Here is an 18784-nt window from a genome sequence, read left to right on the forward strand (position 1 = left end):
TTATTATTATTATTATTATTATTATTATTATTATTATTATTATTATTATTTCAACAATGCAAGCAGTAATTATTCTTTGGCTTCGTTCTCAAGACAGAGTTTTTCTGTGTAGCCTGGGCTGTTCTGGACTCACTTTGTAGACCAGGCTGGCCTTGAACTCACAGAGATCCACCTGCCCCTGCCTCCCCAAGTGCTGGGATCAAAGGTGTGGGCCACCACTCGTGCTACAGTAATTATTCTTACTTAGTACACTCAGTGTTAGGTACTAAGAGGGGAAAGAGAGTGACAAAACAATAGAGGAATCTTTCTTTTTCTTTTTTTTTCAAATATAACAAGACTAAGGAGGAGGAGGGAGTGGGGAAGGAGGAGGAGGAGAACAAGAACAAGAATTTAAAGGTTGCCAAGGTTACCACCCCATTCACTAGATTCTTCACTATTCATCAAAGCTTTATCTGAGAATAGTGTAAGCTGGATTGAGGTTTCATTTCTCCAGAGACATTCCTATTTCCTCTGCTTGGAGCCCAAGACACAACTAAGCAAGACAGACCTGTAGACATCAAGTCTTAAAAGAAACTTTATTTCTACCACCTAAACCCCAACAACAGGGTAACGAATAATTGTTTTTAGTTCTAACGCTGGTAAGCAATATCTATCTCTCTATAGAGAGAGAGAGGGAGAGAGAGAGAGAGATAAAGAGAGAGAGAGATAGAGATATATAGATATAGATATAGATATAGATATAGATATAGATATAGATATAGATATAGATATAGATATAGATATAGATATAGATATAGATATAGATACAGCACTTCTCATCTGTCTGTGCCTCCCAAGTGGTAGACATCACTTTTCTTTAGGGGGAATCTCACTTTTGTGTAGGGCTTTCATTTTCTTCCAGGGGAATCATCACACTTTCATGTAGGGCCTCAGTTCCATCTCCCCAGTTAACTCAAGACTAAAGCACTGGCATTGTCTCCAGAACAGTTAAAACCTGGTTATGTTTGTTGGAAAGTTAATAAACAGTGATGTTTTTCCAAAGGGTTTCCAGTCACTGTATAATGTATACATGTATGGGGTGCTTCTTAGAGCTGTTTTTCTTGGTTGAGCTAGGGAAGCAAGGAGATGCACTCTCTGGTCAAAACCATGGTTGTGTATCCTAGATATGAAGACCATAAGAAATGCCAGGGTGGCAGAGTGCAGCTTCCTCGATACACGGTCAGTGAGTGAAAGTACTGTGGTCTTCTTCCCTAGGAAAATATATAGTGATCTAATGAGAGTCAGTGATGCTTTATGTTAAGCTGAGAATGTTCCAGATGAAGGCAAACGAATCCTTTTCTTCCCTCTCTGCTCTTTCCCATTCACACAAATTGATGAAATTTGAAAACAGCTGGGCAAAGGCACGCAAAGGCTGGGCAAATTCAGATGTGTTGAATTTTAATTTCAACATCCTGTAACAAACCATTACAGATATGTTTCATATTTAATTGTGAAAAGAATTCATAGGCCATCAACTGGAAGAAAAGCAGTCAGACTAACAGAACACCATAGAAAACTCTTGAAGAGTGGGAAAGATGGTACTGGACAAGAAAAAGAGCAGAGCCTCAAACTGTGCACAGAGACTAGATGAAGTAAAAACAGAGTTTAACGTGGTATTTTAGGCTGTTAAACTGGCATGCTAATACATGCTGATAATCCAGCAGTAAAGGAGCCGAGGCAGGAAAACTACAAGTCCCAGATGAGACTAGGCTACAAGGTAAAACTATGTTGCTCTCCAAACCGCGCTCTCTCTCTCTCTCTCTCTCTCTCTCTCTCTCTCTCTCTCCTGACCTCCTTTGCCCTTGATCCTTGGGGGTTCAGCCAATGGGAGGTGTAAGAGATCAGAGGCCTGGGGAAAAGAGCTGTGAATGGTTTTCCCTAATCCTCCTGAAAGACCAAGGACTCTTGTGGGCCTGAATAGTCTCCTCTTTCTTGTGAAGGGCCCAACTTTCTGATGTCAAACACCATTGCTGCCCCTCCTGCTTTACCAATAACATCATCTGATCTGACAGAGAAGGCCGCCCCTCCCTCTCCTCTCCTCTTCTCTCCTCTCCTCTCCTCTCCTCTCTCTTTCTCTTGTTTATCCCAAAATAGATCCTATCTCAAATAAAAATTAAAATTGTAAGGCATTTTTTGGTAACTGTGATGTGTGTAGGGATGGAAATGAGTTAGTTGGTTCTGTCCTTCTACCTTCACCTGGGTTCTAAGAAAGGAACTTGGGACATCAGCCTTGCTCAGTGAGCACTTTACCCTCTGAGCTATCCCTCTCATCAGCCCTAGGGTATAGCCCAACCCTGCTTCAAGCTTGTGATCCTCCTGCTTCTGCTTCTTTAGTGTATCCCACAGGTATAAGTCACCGCAGCTGGCTGTTTGACATTTTTGCCAGGAGCCTGCATATATTGCTTTAGTATATTTGTATAGTACTTAAGTACTGTATAAAATCTTATTGTTCTTAATACAATATATAATCATATATCTTGCCTGACATGACATACTCAATATGTTGTTTATAAGTAATAATACATTACATATTTTAATAATATATTTATTCCATTTTATACTGGTTTATGTATTGTAACTATTATTTGCAAATACATTTTCAATTCATATGAAATACTAATTGTAACCATTCCAGTGGATTTAGAGTAAAAACAGCCCTCAGAAAAGAGGGACTCTCACCTTGTACCTAAGTTCTCATCAAGTCACTGCTTCCCAATAGAGTAGAAATTCAAATTTCACAATAAACTCCAAGCTGACACCTATACAGCCATCAGTATTTGGCTTGTAAAATGCCTAGTGTCAGAATTATTCATGGATTCTAAAAGTGCTATAGCACAAACAACTTAGACACCATTGAAGATGATTCCAAATGACATTCATAAGACAGAGATACCAGTAACTAAAACACATGTATAGATTCGTAGGTCATATAATGTAAGAATTGAAAAATATTATCCTAAATTAATATATCCTCTTCAACTTAAGATTTCTAATTTCTTGTAAGTAAACAAATAAAATAATCATAAAGAATATTTATGTGTATTTTTCTAGTCTCAAGATTTTTTCATTCAAGTAGGCCATAAAAATAAACAAACAAACAAATAAAACCGCTTGGGATCAATCCCAGAATTTAGAAGCTGAAAGGCAAAGATTACGGGTTCAATGGCAGCTTGGACTACATACCAAGACCATAACACACACACACACACACACACACACACACACACACAAAAACTATATTTTTAAGAATTTTCCCAATGGGGAAAAATGAGACCATGTTATATGGAAGACAAGTTTAAAAGCAGTATTGAGTATGGATGAATCCTGGGGCTCCCATTTACCTGTCACTCCTATGCTTCCTCCTTGGCTGACCCTGGGGAGCCTGAAACCCACTATTGATAACAAAAAAGCACAGCTCTAGAACAGGGCTTGGAGCACAGCTGCCAGCTTCCCCTCTCCCCAGAGAGCCCACAATTAGTATGGCTGTGGAAAAAGTGACAGAGTGGAAAAAGCAAGGACTCAAGCCAGGCAGCTCCAAGATCATGTGACGGGTGTAACCCCTACGGAAGATAAAATTCTTCCACCCTGATGTGGGCAGACAGGCTACCTCTTAGGCGAGCCGTGCAGAGGGACTGAGGGACTGGGAGCCTAGCCACAGGGTGGACAGGGGAGGAAACTCTTAACTCTCCACTCTAGGATCTTCCAGATGCCCTTTGGCTTGACCGTGCCTTCAAGCAGAACCTGAGAGTTGCTCAGGGGTAGACAGGTAGGCAGGCACTGTGATGGGACAAAAGCCAGTTTCCTTTCCAGCAAAATACATTGAATATGTTTGATCTAAGATAAAGGGTTCTTGCAGGAACCATCTTTCAGATTCCCTGGGATGTGAGGAGGAGGGTGTCACAATGTGCTTTGGAATGACCTGAGCATTTATATTCAGGGGAAAGTTGGGGGCTTCTGTTTTGTTTTTAAAGCAAGGCAACTGCAAACACACACACACACACACACACACACACACACACAGAACTGAGGTTCCTCTTTCCTCCATGTGTGTTACAAAGATTGAACTCATGTTGTCAGGTTTGGTGGCAGGCACCTTTACCCACTGGGCCTATTGGCCCTTTTAGGCGCCAGGAATCTGTACTAAAACAGGCTTCACTACTGTTTGTTTTGTTTTTTTTTTTTAATCATACATCTAGTAACACAAATATTAACTAGCAATGTGTCTGTTCCTATCCCTGTGCTGAGAAAATCACACTAAACCCATAAACAACAGTATGATTGCATTGTTGGAAAAAAAAAAAAAGTCTACATTTTAAAGGTGAAAAAGCTGATTCTAAGAAGGGTTTGATTAATACAGTCAAGACTACATAGTTAATGAAGACAGAACCCAGACTTTTCATGCCTCACTCCAGAGTCTGACTCCTACTATGAGTTCTCTGAAAAAAAAAAAAAAATCATGAGATTTTTATGCCATAATCTCATCTGAGTAAAGACCCTATTGTTTACCTGAACAAAAAAAGTGAGAAAATTATACAGCAAGGGTAAAACCCGTTTTGTTAGGGAGATCATATTTTAGGAGGTTTTCTTTTTTTGTTGTTTTGTTTTGTTTTTTGAGACAGGGTTTCTCTGTGTAGCCTTGGCTGCCCTAGACTTGATTTGTTGCCCAGAAAAGGCTTGAAATTAGGAAAATCCACCTGCCTCTGCTTCCCTGAGTGCTGGAATTACAAGCGTGTGCCACCCTGCTGGCAGTAGTAGACTTTTTGTTTTGTTTTTTGAGACAGGGTTTCTTTGTGTAGCCTTGGCTGTCATGGACTCACTTTGTAGACCAGGATGTTCTCAAACTCACAGTGATCCCGCTGCCTCTGCCTCCCAAGTTCTGGGATTAAAGGAATGTGCCACCACACCGGTCCTTTTTCTTGATATTAGTTATACTCTTTATTCTTACTTCAACCTTCACCAACTAGAAACAATCTAACTCAATAGTAATTGAATGTTACCTGTCATCCATCTGTCAATGTGTTCACATCTTACTTAGATCACATAAACAAAAATAATTATAAAAAAACTTCTTGCATGTGTCTGTGATGTGTGTCTGTGTGTTCACATATGTGAGTGCATATGGGTGCTCATGAGTGTAGAGAGCCACAGTTCACCCTAGGTATCTTCCTCAATCATTCTCCATTTTGTTTAGTGAGGCGAGATGTCTGGATGAACCTAGAGCTTGCCAAATCTGGCTAGTTTAAGTAGCCAGCATGTCCTGGGAATCCCTGGCCTCTGTCTTCTGGAGGGTGGAGATACAGGTGGCCACGGCCCCTGCCAAGCTGTCACATGGGTTCCAGAAATCTGAACTCTATTCCTCAAACCTGTGAAGAGATTCTTCTATCCACTGAGCCTTCCCAGAAATGTACTGTTAACCATGGCATGTTTCCAACAGTACTGCGTTCCTTCTTGGGTACTGTTGCTTTTTTGATGGTAAGTTAGCCCATCTTTTTTCAGAGGGTATAGAATAGTGGGTTTCTTTCTGACATGTACATAGTGAGTTTTTATTATATTCAGCCTACTATCCAATTTTTATTGGCATAGATTCATTATACATAGTAACGGTTTTCATAAGAACATTTTCTTGTTTAAAACTGTATCAGTGTGTTTGTGTACACGCGATGAGTGAGTAGGCAAAGGTGTGAATGTCACAGTGCACGTGTGCAAGTCAGAGGAAAAGTTTATAAACACAGTTCTTTATTCCACCTTTGCATGGTTCTTGGGATTGAACTTGGGTCCCAAGATGGTGCTACAAACACCTTTTCCATCTGATGGCCCTGTAAGAACATTTTCACAAAGAGTGTGCTGTAATTTGAGCATGTTCCTCGCCTACTTCCACATGCCTTTTCTCTCCCTTCTCTTTTCCTATTTGTCCCTTCTGTTTTCCATTCCATGCACCAGACACAGTTTCTTTTCTACTTTCATATCATGTCTCTCTGTGTATGTATGTGTAATATAAATACCTATTATATTTATATGTTCCACATATGAGGAAAACTCGCAATATTTGTCTTTCTGAGTAAATTGATGACATTTTTTCCATCAGATTTGAGATCTAATGTCTCAAGTAGTTCAGCACAGTGCTTAAGTCCTGGGTTCATATCTCGTTCCAGCACTGTCTAGGCATGTGACATCAGATGACGTTCCACACCTCAGTGCCTCTGCCTGTGAACAGTAGATGACAATGGGAACTCCCTGATAGAATACACTACAGCATTCAGTGCCTGACCTATAAGAGCTTGTTGGTAAAGGCTAACATATTGTTCCCGCAAATATAATTATTTGATTATTTAGTTGTTCTTTTCTAATCATTAAAAGGAAATCAAGGGCTGGTGAGATGGTTCTCTAGACAAAAGCACTTTTGGGAGCCTGTCACCTGAAGCTATTCCCAGAATCCATGTGGTAGGAAAGAACTGACTCCCTAAAGTTGTTCTTTGACCTCCACACATATGTGTGCTGCGGCATGCATACCCACACATATAAGCACACACACACACACACACACACACAGAGAGAGAATAAATAAATAGATAGATAGATAGATAGATAAATACATAAATAGATAAATAAATAAATAAATAAATAAATGTAACTTTTTTAAAAGATCAGGAAAAAACTCAGAAGGCTAAATCGGGAGAATTTCAAAGTCAAGGTCAGCCTGCACTATATAGAGTTTATTTCATAAAATAAAAAAATACAAAAAAAATTTAATGTGACCTCCAAATACTACCACCACATTTTAACAGAAAAAGCTAAACCAGTGCACACACTCCAGAAGGAGGACTGTGGTAGCTTCCCTCTCCTCTTGACAGGATTCACAATCAGCATGGTAACTTAGATCTGAGTTTATTGATGAGAATGTTTTCAGAAAAGTTTAATTGAAGAGGAGAGACCCACCCTGAATGCGGGGATCACCCCAGGGACTTTGGTCCCGGACAGTTAAAATGAGAAAGTCACCTGACCTCCAGAATTCATCTCTCTTTGCTTCTTGACTGAGGTTGGCTTGAAAACAGTCTCTCTCGCTCCTGCTGCCTTCCCCACAGGCTGCACCATGTGCCCGCCTTCCTCACACGCTACCCTGTATCGCTGCAAACTGATAGCCACATTAAAGGCATTTTTCAGTTACCTTTTATCAGGCACATTTACCACCGAAGCTAGAAAAGTAACTAGCTTAGGATAACATTCTTTGTTTCCCGGGCTGGAAGAAGATGCCCAGTTATTAAGATGTCGACACATAAGGAATAATGATAAAGTCACAAGCAGCAGCCCAACAGAGCTGGAGAAACTCTCAAGAGCCCCGATGTGTAATTCCTTTTAGAACATGAAAATAAGGGCTGCTCAACTCCTGAAGTAGCTGGGATGGAAGCCAAATCTACTGAGATCCCAAGGTCTTAATGAACTGTATATGGCTGATCCAACTGTTTTCTGCATATATCGAGTCTTCAGTTTGCTGCTGTTTATTTGGAATCTCTGAGATCAGAGGGGCATCAAGCCCACAGACTGACAGGGCAAATGACAATGTGATGGAATCTCCAATCAAGGCAGGGGAGCGGGGTGAGAAGCAACCATGGAAAAAAGAACTTGGCACTGAATTTGGATTTCTAAGATCATTTATTGGGGTTTAGAAAATACCCGAAAATATGGTACCCTGGAATATATTTTTAATTAAAGGCACTTACACGTTTTAATATTCCTTCTAATAGATAAGAATTTAGTTCATGAAAACTAGACAAGGATCCAAGGCTAACTGCTTCTTAGGTGAGTCTTTAGACAAAAAGGGAAATATCAGATGCCTTTCCCAGTACCTGAAGCACTATGTTATCTGAGTAAATTAGTCACATGCTGTTTTCCCTTTGCTAAGCATCATTCATTTCCCAAAGATAATCATTTACCATTGTCAGAGCATTGGGCTCATTAATTCACCTAAGATCTTTTGCCATAACCCACAAATGCCTCTCTTCTATGAGGAGGGTTATAGTAGTGTCTAGTTCCCACTAGGCTACATGTTGATCACATTTCTGTGACAGTCCCTCCCATGTTAAATAAAATTGTTTACCTTCTCCTATCAATCACCTATTGTCATCCCAGCCCATGTCAACATTAGGATCATTCATATCAGCCCATATGAACATTCAGACAGTAGAGGACTTTTTCTTTACCCTGAAAAGTCATATGTTCAAATTAACATCTTTCTAGTTATCACTAGAACATTTAATTAATATAGATGTAACTAAGAAAGATTTCTGGAAAAAGGTAAATGTGGAGAAAGTGTTAGAGAAGAGCAGCCCCTCCAGCTGCAGAGACGATCCTCGGGGGCACCATTCCAGCCCCTTCAGGAGAGTAAGCACTCAGGATGTAGGGGGGGGCACTGGCAGCTGCACACAGCTCCATCTGTCTGAGGAGACGTGCATGTATGCTGGAGGTTCACAGAGGTCATGGCAGGTAATGGCAATTTGAGACCCTCCAGGACCAGAGAACATTCCCAACCTACCTGACAGCAGCAGCTCTGGAATTCAACTCCTTCCCAATGAAAAAATACTTAGTAATTTGATATCTTAGTCACTGTTCCATTGCTGTGAAGAGACACCCTGACCAAGGCAACTCCTATAAAAGAAAGTGTTTAATTGGGGGTTTGCTTACAGATTGTGAGGGTTAGCCTTTAGTGGGGAGCATGATAGAATGCAGACAGACAGAAGTAGCTGAGAGTTCTATATCCTGTTGTCTGATCCATAGACAACAGGAGAGAGAGACTGGCCTGGCATGAGTTTCTGAAACCTCAAAGCCCACCCCCAGTGACACAGTTCTTTTAACAAGACTACACCAAGAAGACCATACCTCCTAATCCTTCTAATTCTTTCAAACAGTTGCATTCCCTGATGACTAAGCATCAAATACATGTACCTATGAGGCCATTCTTATTCAAACCACATTTTTTTCTTTACTAAAAATAAAAACCCCAAGTCTTTATAACTTATACACATGCTTGCAACATGCTTCTCTCCATCTGGGAACTCACCTCCTAGCAGGATGCTTAGATTGACAACCCATGCAGAGCTGTAGGCAGAGGCACAGACATCAGGAGTGTGGATGCCAGTCTTAGTTCATACTTATTGCTGTGCAGTCTCGGCTAGCTCCCACTTAAACTTCTTCACTTATAAAGTGGAATTTCAACAGTATTATCTCAATGATTTTTTGGGGATTTCAAGTAAAATTGTAACTTTTCAAATAATAGGAAAGCTAACTGTAAATCTAAGTCATTATTATTTTTAAAATAATTAAACTAAAATTAAGAACTTGTTAGCAATTATTTTTTAAATTTCTTTTCCTTAAGCTCAAGTTGTAGAAAATGGAGATGATGTCTAAGACGTGCTTATTTTAGCAGAACATACCTGATATATTTGTTCATTAGCTTCACTCCCTCCCAATTCTGATTCATTGTCTAACTTTTCTGGCGCCAATCATTCCATGGAAACAAAGATGCTATCTGGTGGGTACATACTACTTCAAAGCCCTTCAACACATATAATCTAATTTGATCCAGTTGTGACTTACTTCATCCATGAAAAAATCATTTATACTTTCAATGGATGCTGTAAACACCAGAGGTGAAACCATTTTCAAAGATAAAATGAATAAGATTCACCTCACTTTGTGGTTTTAAAAATGTAGATTTCTGGTACTCACTTCTTGAGACTCATTCCATCTGAGGGGTCCTGAGAGGATGCATTCTAACAACAACCCAAGAAGTTCTGGGGCAGGGGTTTTCCAGCATCCTTTGTAAGAAAGTGCTTGTAATTTCCTCTACCAGGACTCACCTTGCACTATGCATCTTTCTTTAACTTAGACTTATCATCTCTCCACTCAGATTACCAATATGAATCCTGGCTTTTCTGTTTCCTAGGTCTGTACTTTCAAGCAAGTTGTTTGACCTTTATGAGCCTGTTTCCTAGCTGTGAAATATAGAAAATAGAAAGTGTGCCAATGGTCAGTGTGCAAAATATTTATGGTCTGTCCCTCTTCCTGAACACACATTGTGACATTCCCAACTTCTTGTGCCTAGATGAGACTGTTGCATGCCAAGAGAGCCAGTCAGCCATGTGAACAAGGATCTCAAAATCCTCTGCCAGTGGCGTTCAGTCAGGGACTGCATGGGGAGTAGGGAGCACTGGGGCAGGCAACATGGAATAAATATTTGTGAGCAGGCACACGTGTGACAGGGGCCATTCTGCAGGCATTGATGGAACTGGGTCCACAGGGGCCAACACAGGGTGATTTGACTCATAAAATTCTTACATCGCAGCCATGCAAGGGCAGACAGGCCTGACAAGATTTCTGAACAACTGACATATCTTCAACATCGCTCACTTCACCACTGAAAAAAATTACTACTTATTTACGTATTGATTTTAAAGACCTTTAATACTGTCAAATATAGTTGGAGGAATAGTTTTGAATATAGGAATTTACTACATATTGAGTATTTTTAACTTGGATATTACTATTAACCTCTCCCCACCAAGAGGCAGATTAAAATTAACACACATTGCAATCTAAGTTGGCAAATTTGGATACATAATAGACAAAATAATTTCAAGGATGACATACATATATGCGACTGTAGGTCTTCACCTCAGAAGTAGATGATCTAAGCCACACCCCTAACCACCCAGATAGCTTCTTATTTGTTCTTTGCTCACCTTGGCCTTCAGCTCCTCTGTATTCTCTCCTGGCTTCCTCACTCCACTTACTGCTTGATTTCCACTGAACAGTCCTCATATCATAATTACATGAAGTGGCAGCCATGCCGATGATATGGGCCAAGCACACATTTATAACTTGCCAGATGAGGTCCATATCATTTCCATTTCCCAGATAAAGACTCAAAGCAGTTGGTCATAGAGAAAGGGACTACCAAAGCCTGCATGACTCCAGATAACCTCCCAGAGCTCCTAGAACCACACTGTTAGGAAGAAATAGTAATGAGACTCCTGAAGGTCTAACTAACTGCAAATGGTCTAGGAAAGTATGTAATGAATAATCTCCAAAATTGTACTTAAATCCCCTGTATTAAAGGGAAAACTACAGCTGCCTTTGCTTCTTTTACTGTGATAAAACACTGACCAAAAGCAACTTGGAGATGAAAAGTTTTATTTTATCTTACAGTTTATAGTCCATCATGAAGGGAAGTCAGAGCAGGAACTCAAAATAGGAGCCTGGTGCCAGAAACCGAAGGAGGGAACAGGAGGAATTCTGGTTACTGGACTGTCCCTCATGGCTTGCTCAGCCTGCTTTCTTATACAATCAAGACCACCTGCCCAGGGGTGGTCCCACCCACAGTGAGCTGGGCCCTCCCACAGCAATCATTAATCAAGAAAATGCCTACAGATTTGCCTACAGGCCATCTGATATCGGCATTTTTTTTCAGCTCAAGCTTTTCTTCCCAGATAACTCTAGCTTGTGTCAAATTGATAAAACGTAACCAGGAAAACAGCCATCTATTCCATATATTCAGAAAATTATGAATTTGGGAATGATAAAAAGATCTCTGTGTGTCTCTTACACTATTAGCACAGTAGAGATGACACGAATTCCCTCCCCTGAGTTGTCTACCCAGCAAGAACAACTGCTTTTTTTGTGGCTGAGACTAAGAACCTTGGTGCTTGCTTCCCTAAGTTAAGTCTGACTCCAAAACAAAATGGCTACTAACTATCAGCAGAGAGAATCAAAGGAAACTGGTTCTGTACCCTCTCAGCTGTGCTAGAACTCTGAGTCAAGACAGGCTCCCTGGGGTGAGGGAAGAAGGAAGGGTGAAAGAGGGCAGCCCCTGGAGGTGACTGCTTCGTCCAGGAGCCTGGCACTTACTCATCACATGTCCTTGTTCTTACCAGGCCTCATCAGGATCGCCTGTCACTAGCCTCAGCCTTAGAAGTTTGTTCCTGTCTATTTAAATTAACTCAAAATAGGGACACACACATTGAGAGATGCCCTGAGTCTTCAAGATGAAAGCAATTGGAGGTAGCCACCTACCCATCCACCCACTATTTTAAGATGACGAGCGTCCTGTTCTATTTTCACATTAGTCAGTCTTTTTAATTCAAATGAAAATTACCAAAAAAAATTAATCCCAACTTAAAAGCTTGACTGGCAAAGGTTCATAATTACTCTGACATATTAGAAAATGGCATGAGAGTGGTTGCTAAGGGACTAGGAAGGTGAAGAAATGAGAGTGGCTTCTCTGACTCTAGAGCATCTACCCAGATCTCAGAGAAAGAACTCATGCTGCTAACACAACATTCCTGGCTAATGTTGCCCTTCGGGTCATTTCTACTGCTTTTCTTCAAAGTGCGAGCATTTGAGCAGCAGTAGCAGAAGCATCTGGGGACTTGTCAGACATACAGGTCCTTGGGTTGCTCACCTGACTTCCGAATGAGAAATCTGAGAGTGGTCCTAAAATGTTATCAAGTGACCGTAATACATGCTTAGGTGGGAACAGAATCACCTGAGAGAGTTGGTTCACATACTAGTACTCCAGTCCTATCCCCAAACCACCAGCCTGGGCTTCTGGAACTGTCTTTCTGGGTGACAGCCACTGATCCTAATGTCTAAGAGAACCTAGCCAGAGGCGCATTGCAGTAGTTTTCTTAGTTGTTACAAAAGATGTAGATGGAAGCCAGAAAGCAACGAAAATCTCTACAACGTGACACTTCAAGACTGCAGCTTGAAAAATATTGGTTGTACAGTGTGTCTGTTTGTCTGCTGGTGTACCCGTGTTGTATGTTATTAGTAAGTGCACACACACACACACATGTATGTGTGTGCACCACCAGAGCAGGACCTCGGGTGCTTTCTTCCATCATTCTCTGCCATAGGAATCTCAGCTTCTCAGATGGACTAGTTGGTCAAAGCCCTCTTCAGACCCACCTGTCTCCACCCCAATAATGAGGTTACATGTACAGCTATGCCCAGCTTATGGCTGCTGGGAATTCAAACTCTGGTCCTAATGCTTGCAAAGGAAGTGTTCTTATACATTGAGTCATTTCCCCCACTCCCAACCCCTTGGTTGTACTTTAAAATCAGTACTTGGAGATTGGAGGTGTGGCTTAGGAGTAGAGCACTTGTCAGTCATGTGGAAAGCTCTTTGTTCCACCCCAGGAAGGAACCAAGGACATGAAAGAATGAGAGATTTAGCACTTAAAATACATACAAACGTTAAAACAAGATCAAAAGAATGGCAGGTGGAAATAATACAAATTTTAATGGCTTTCAATTGGGTAGATATACAGATTATTAATCTTAATAAAATGATTTCCATGAACAGTATCAAAATACCTCCTCATCCAGAGAGGTTTCTGACAAAAGCAAGGAGCCACTGATAATCACCCATAGATACTTGAGCAATACACAGACAGCTATGGGCAGGGTTTTCATTTTCCTCATGTTTGTTGTTTATTCTGAGATATATTTTCACTGAAAATGGATCAAACTTTGACTCCAAAGCTCTGAAAACAAACAAATATATGAAACACCTATGTTTGGAGCTTAGTAGGTAAAAGCAATGCTCTACAAGCATGAAGCACTGAGTTCAAATCCACGTGAACCCAGCAACAAAGTTAGACATCATAACACCTTCCTGTAACCCCAACACTGGAGGAGGCAGAAGCAGCTACATGCCGAGGGCTCACTGGCAAACAGCCTAGCTCAAGCAGTGAGCTTATGGTTCAGTAAGCGATCCTGTCTCAAGGCAATGATGTCAGGAGCAATGGAGGAAGACACCCTACATCCTGCTTCATGGACACGCATGAGCACACACACCACAGAGTAAATAAATAAATAATGTGAACACCTATGCGTCCTGTATACCAGGTCCCCATTTGAACTTCGACACCTTATATCATTGAATTTTTATCACAAAAATGAGAGAGGAGCCACCACCACCCTTAATGAATCAAACCTTAGGAACTCAAAGAATTTAACTTTCCATGAGAAGATACAACTGACTCTGGGCCCTGACTTTGGCTCTCCTCTAAGGTTCCTGGCTTTAATTGCCACTTCAGTAATACCCAAGGTGATCCTGTCTCCCTTATGTTCTGACACTCTCATTCCAGAACTTTCCACTTGTTCCAAAGCACTTTCCATTGTTTCCCTTCCCCACAACTAAGACAAAATCTTAAAGCATGCCATTAAGCAAGAAAGTACAGGAGTTATAAATGGGAAATAAACACACAGAATCTAACACATCAGCCCGAAGAAATGAGTATGTGTCTCTAGAGGCTTCCTGAGACTAGATTCCTGAGTTTGCTAGTTACATGAGTTGTTAGTCAACTCCCTGGGCTTTACTGTCTTCCTCTGCAAAGTGGTGATAAAAATTTCCATGTGGCATTCTCACTCATCAGTGTGGCTCATTCACATAAACACTTAGGATCCCACATACCAAGCTAATGTGCTCCTAGAGTTCACAAATTCTCTGTTCTTTTGCCCATTATCATAAATTTATAATAAAATCCAATGCAGTTCAGCCAAAAGCAACCTTATATCATGGGGACAACTCACCCCATTTCTTACAGAAGGTAAAGATGAACCTGGTTCACAAGCCTAGTTATCTAAATCAACTGCGGTTTAGAGATGTGACTTTTTCTTCCTCCTCCTTGTCCTTCTCCTCTTCCTCTTCCTCCTCTTCCTCCTCCTCCTGTTCCTCTTGCTCTTCCTCCTTCTCCTCCCCATCCTTCTCCTCCTTTTTTATTTTTTTTATTCTTCTTTAGGCAGGGACTTACTATGTTGTGGTTGAAGGCCTGGAACTTGCTGCCTTGCCATGTAGATCAGGCCAGCCGCAAATCCACAGAGATTCACTTGTCTCTGCCTCCTATGAGCTGGAATTAAAGGCTTATATGCTGCTGGTAGAACATGCCTATGATCCCAGAACTTAGGAGACAGAGGCAGGCAGAACTCTGTGAGTTTCAGGATAGCCTGTCTATATAGTGAGACCCTGTCTCAAAGAGAGGGGAGGGGGAGAAAGAAAGAAAGGGATAGAGGAAGGGAGGAAAGGGAAAAAAACAATACATGACATGCCTCACCTGTACCTTTCCTTTAAAAGATCAAATACATAAATTTAATAACTTTGTTTTTGCTTAAGTGATCTAAACTCAAAACACAATTTAAAATGCTCATGTTCTTCATAAAATAAAAATGAAAGGCTTGGCAAAACTATTCTTAAGCAATTAAAAATTAAAGTGAAAAGTACTTTCCAGGTGTTCTCATGGACTTTAGAATAGAAATTGCAATACACAAAATCCTAGAAATTGCTTTGTGCAAATTAATTACAACATCCAAAATATTATTCCACATCATCAAAAGTATAAGAAAAACTACATACTTTCTAGTAATGGATACATATGTTTATAATCCAGCTAATACCACCAAAAGCTAGTACTGAAGCTTTCCACAAAGGCAGCCCAAACTTCATCTTATGCAATTAAGGCACAAACCAAGGCACATTGTATAAAAGCTAAATGTATGTTCACATGTTAGAAAAATACTCTAAATACCTTAATAGGACTTCACTTTTATACAATACTTATGCTTTTCTGATCATTTTACCTCTAATACTTCCTTTGAGTTTTAAGATATAGGAGGCAACACAAACCGATCTGTACTCATTTTAAAATAATATTCTATAAGCTTAAGAAATAAGTACCTGTTCTAGGATGCTGATTTTAGCAGAATACAAGTGTCCTTCTCGATTCCTATTCTCGTGTTCTTTCCAGGGGGTGCATGAATACATATCCTCTAGATGAAGGAAAATGTCCATAAAAACACATTTTACAGTGAAAAATTCTCCGTTGGGACAACGTGTATGTAGCCTCTTTCCATGAAAAAGTTGATTGAAAAAGATAAAAGCTAACATGGACATTGACAATATTTTATAAGAAAATGCTTAGGAGCATAATCGTGGATGTATCCTTAGCTCTCAGTGGGTTGAAATGTAAGCCAACACTCCTCTCCACTAACCATAATCTCGTGTGAACAGAATCTATATTGCACCTAACCTACTGAATCCTTGAAAACGTAACAAGCAACCCCAATGAGTATCCAAAACCAAAGGGCAGGCAGATGTGTCTATCAACCCTTTGTGAGTTATGGGTTTTACTGACCAACTAAGGAATTTATTTTCAGTTACACACACGCACACACACACACACACACACACACACAAACACACACACACACACACACACACGACCTGATCTAATTCAATGGGTCCTATGACTATCTCAAACTAAAACTGTCAAAGTAGATTCCCCTCTTTTCTCCACCGACAAGGTGGAAAGATTTAGTGCCTGTATAATGCCCAGTATTTGCATCGCATTCTACCATTTACAAAGTTCTGCTTGTATTGTATTCCAGCACATTAGTGAAATGAGTACTGCTGTCATTTCCATATCACACATGAATAAACTCGCTTGAGAGAGTATGTGACTCAAAATCACAAGAAAAGCCAGAGGCAGAAGCTTAGATTCACATCCTAGTTCAGATTTCGTGTCAGCTTTTCACTCCTAGCACTCTGCCTATCTAAGAAAAGCCCTTCCCCACTCACACACACTGGTATCCTTCACCAGTGAAACTTGGTCTTAGGTCAGACTTGCAGGAATTTCCTTACCACTGCCTGATTCCCCTAGAAGCAGACAGGAAGAAATGCTTAATTCTTCTTTTGTCCTGTCTTTCTGTGACAAGAAAGTCCCCCCCCATGATGCTGGTTCAGGCGGAAAAACTAGGAAAATGGGTCTTTAGGGTGTAGCTGTCGTCCCCTCTGCACTTAAACCCCTATGAAAGAATGGCAGTCCTGAAATAAGCCTTACTGAACCAGAAATGAAACTTGACTAGGAAAAGAAGCCATGGGCAAGACGACAAGAAAAGTGAAATAATGTTGGAAGACTGATTCTCCTTGTCTCCAAAGGCAAGAAGCCGCGCGCTCCCAGTAATCTCCAGGCAGGAGCTACTCAAAAAACTCACCCTCTGGACCATAGCTAGGGGAGGGTTGGGACATAGTCGGCAATCGCTTCAGCACCGGAGACAGCTCCGCGCTCTCCAACTTCTGGAGCTCTTGCTGCCTGTGCCCGGCCGGCGGCGGTTCCCAGGCTGGTGAAGGTCTGGAGGAGCCTTGGCGCCTCTGGGTTCTAGAGTCTTTGCGAGGGGCAGGAGTAGCCAGCGGCACTTCGGGCTGCGGTGGCGACAATCCCGGCTGCACGACGGTGTTGCGGGACCGCGCCAGAGCGGAGGAGACAGAACCCATCCCAGCGGGCCAAGACGAGATCCTCCGGGATCCGCACCCCTTGGCTGCCGAAGGCTGGCTGCCTTCCAACCCCGGGCCGCCCCTGGCGGACTGCGCCTCCTCTGACAGCCACAAGAAGGCAGCTGAGAAGGGTGCAGGGAGGGCTAACCGCTCCCACTTGAGGTGGACTGAGAGTAATCTGGTTGGTGTCTGCCTTTCTGACAGTCCAGAATGAATAGGAACACACTGGGGATGGAAGTACGTTGATACAGAAGATGCCCTGAAGCATTGCTGGAGAAAAGGGCGTGGCAATGAGGGGTTACTTTTTCCTCCACCCTAGACTTGGTTCACTTGGGGCCAAAGGTATGGCGCATCCTTCCTTCCCAGCACAGTCCCCAGAGAGGATGGAACCTTTAACGAAGGCAGAGGAGAAGCTAGCATTGTTTTCCTGTCACTTTCCCCCTCCTCCTTATCCTTGATAGTTTCATGAAGGTATATAATGAAATAGGATCACATCAACCTTACATTATTCTCCCCTAAGTCTCACATACACACTTTGTGTTCCCAATTTCATGTCTTTCCTTTAATAACCCACTAAGTTCAGTTAGTGCTGTCCACATGTGCATGAGTGTGGGGCTGACCACTAGAGCATGGGATTCTCCCAATGACCTCTTAAAGCTAATGTCCTTTCTCTAGGCTTTGATTCATTGATGAAACCCTGTTCAGTGCTGTCCCTGAGGCTAGCTTGTCACCACCCTCCCTCACGTGTTTTCTCAGTGCCCCTCAAGCCGGACATTGCCACTTTTGTGCCTGCCAAGACTGCCTACCATTCTTTTTGGAGGTTGAGCCCAGGAAGGGGAGTGAACGTAGAGAAAAGGTCATCTCAGCTACTTCTGTTCTTGAGAGCCAGCAGGGAGGCAGCAGCCCTGAGAACTCCCAAGGCATTAGACCAGAGCAGCCTGGGTGTTGCTGATAGCTTGCTTTGCTGGCTGAGGTGAAGCCACTGGTTCCATGCTGCTCTGCCTACAGTGAGGAGATAGTGATGCCTGATGTGGGACTCGGGAGTAGAAAGGGGGACCTGGGATGATATGCTAGCTAAAATATGTTTCCCAAAGGAGAACTACCCAAGGTCACACAACCAACTAGTGATGAAAGTGCACTGTATGGGACTCCTTTTGCTAGATGAAGTTTTCTATCCAGCACTGGACTGTGAAGTAAGACAACTACTTGTGCAACACACAACATATTTGAGGTCACATTGTGTAAAACAAGACAGACCTCCTCTCTGAAGACAGAGAGGAGAACTCTTTATGACACCATGCTATGGCTCTTGGCAATGCTCACCAATAAATGTAAAACAATATCATCACAAAGATGGAGTCCAGAAACAAGCAGATCGATAAATGGGAGAAGAAATGGGTTTTAGAATCTTCAGCTGGC

General features: G+C 41.7%; 1 protein-coding gene across 1 annotated transcript in view; it reads right to left on the reverse strand.

Annotated features, from left to right (window-relative positions):
- Pde1c (phosphodiesterase 1C) overlaps positions 1-17365 on the reverse strand; it is a 547140-nt gene extending 529775 nt beyond the window's left edge. Inside the window, exon 1 of the mRNA XM_055611822.1 lies at positions 17086-17365. Within this exon, the coding sequence (XP_055467797.1) occupies positions 17086-17365 (280 nt within the window). The remainder of the gene's footprint in view (positions 1-17085) is intronic.
- Between the last annotated feature and the right edge of the window lie 1419 nt (positions 17366-18784).

This window comes from Psammomys obesus, unplaced genomic scaffold (genome assembly GCF_907164565.1).
Source record: "Psammomys obesus unplaced genomic scaffold, mPsaObe1.curated_primary_1811, whole genome shotgun sequence".
Lineage (NCBI taxonomy): Eukaryota > Metazoa > Chordata > Mammalia > Rodentia > Muridae > Psammomys > Psammomys obesus.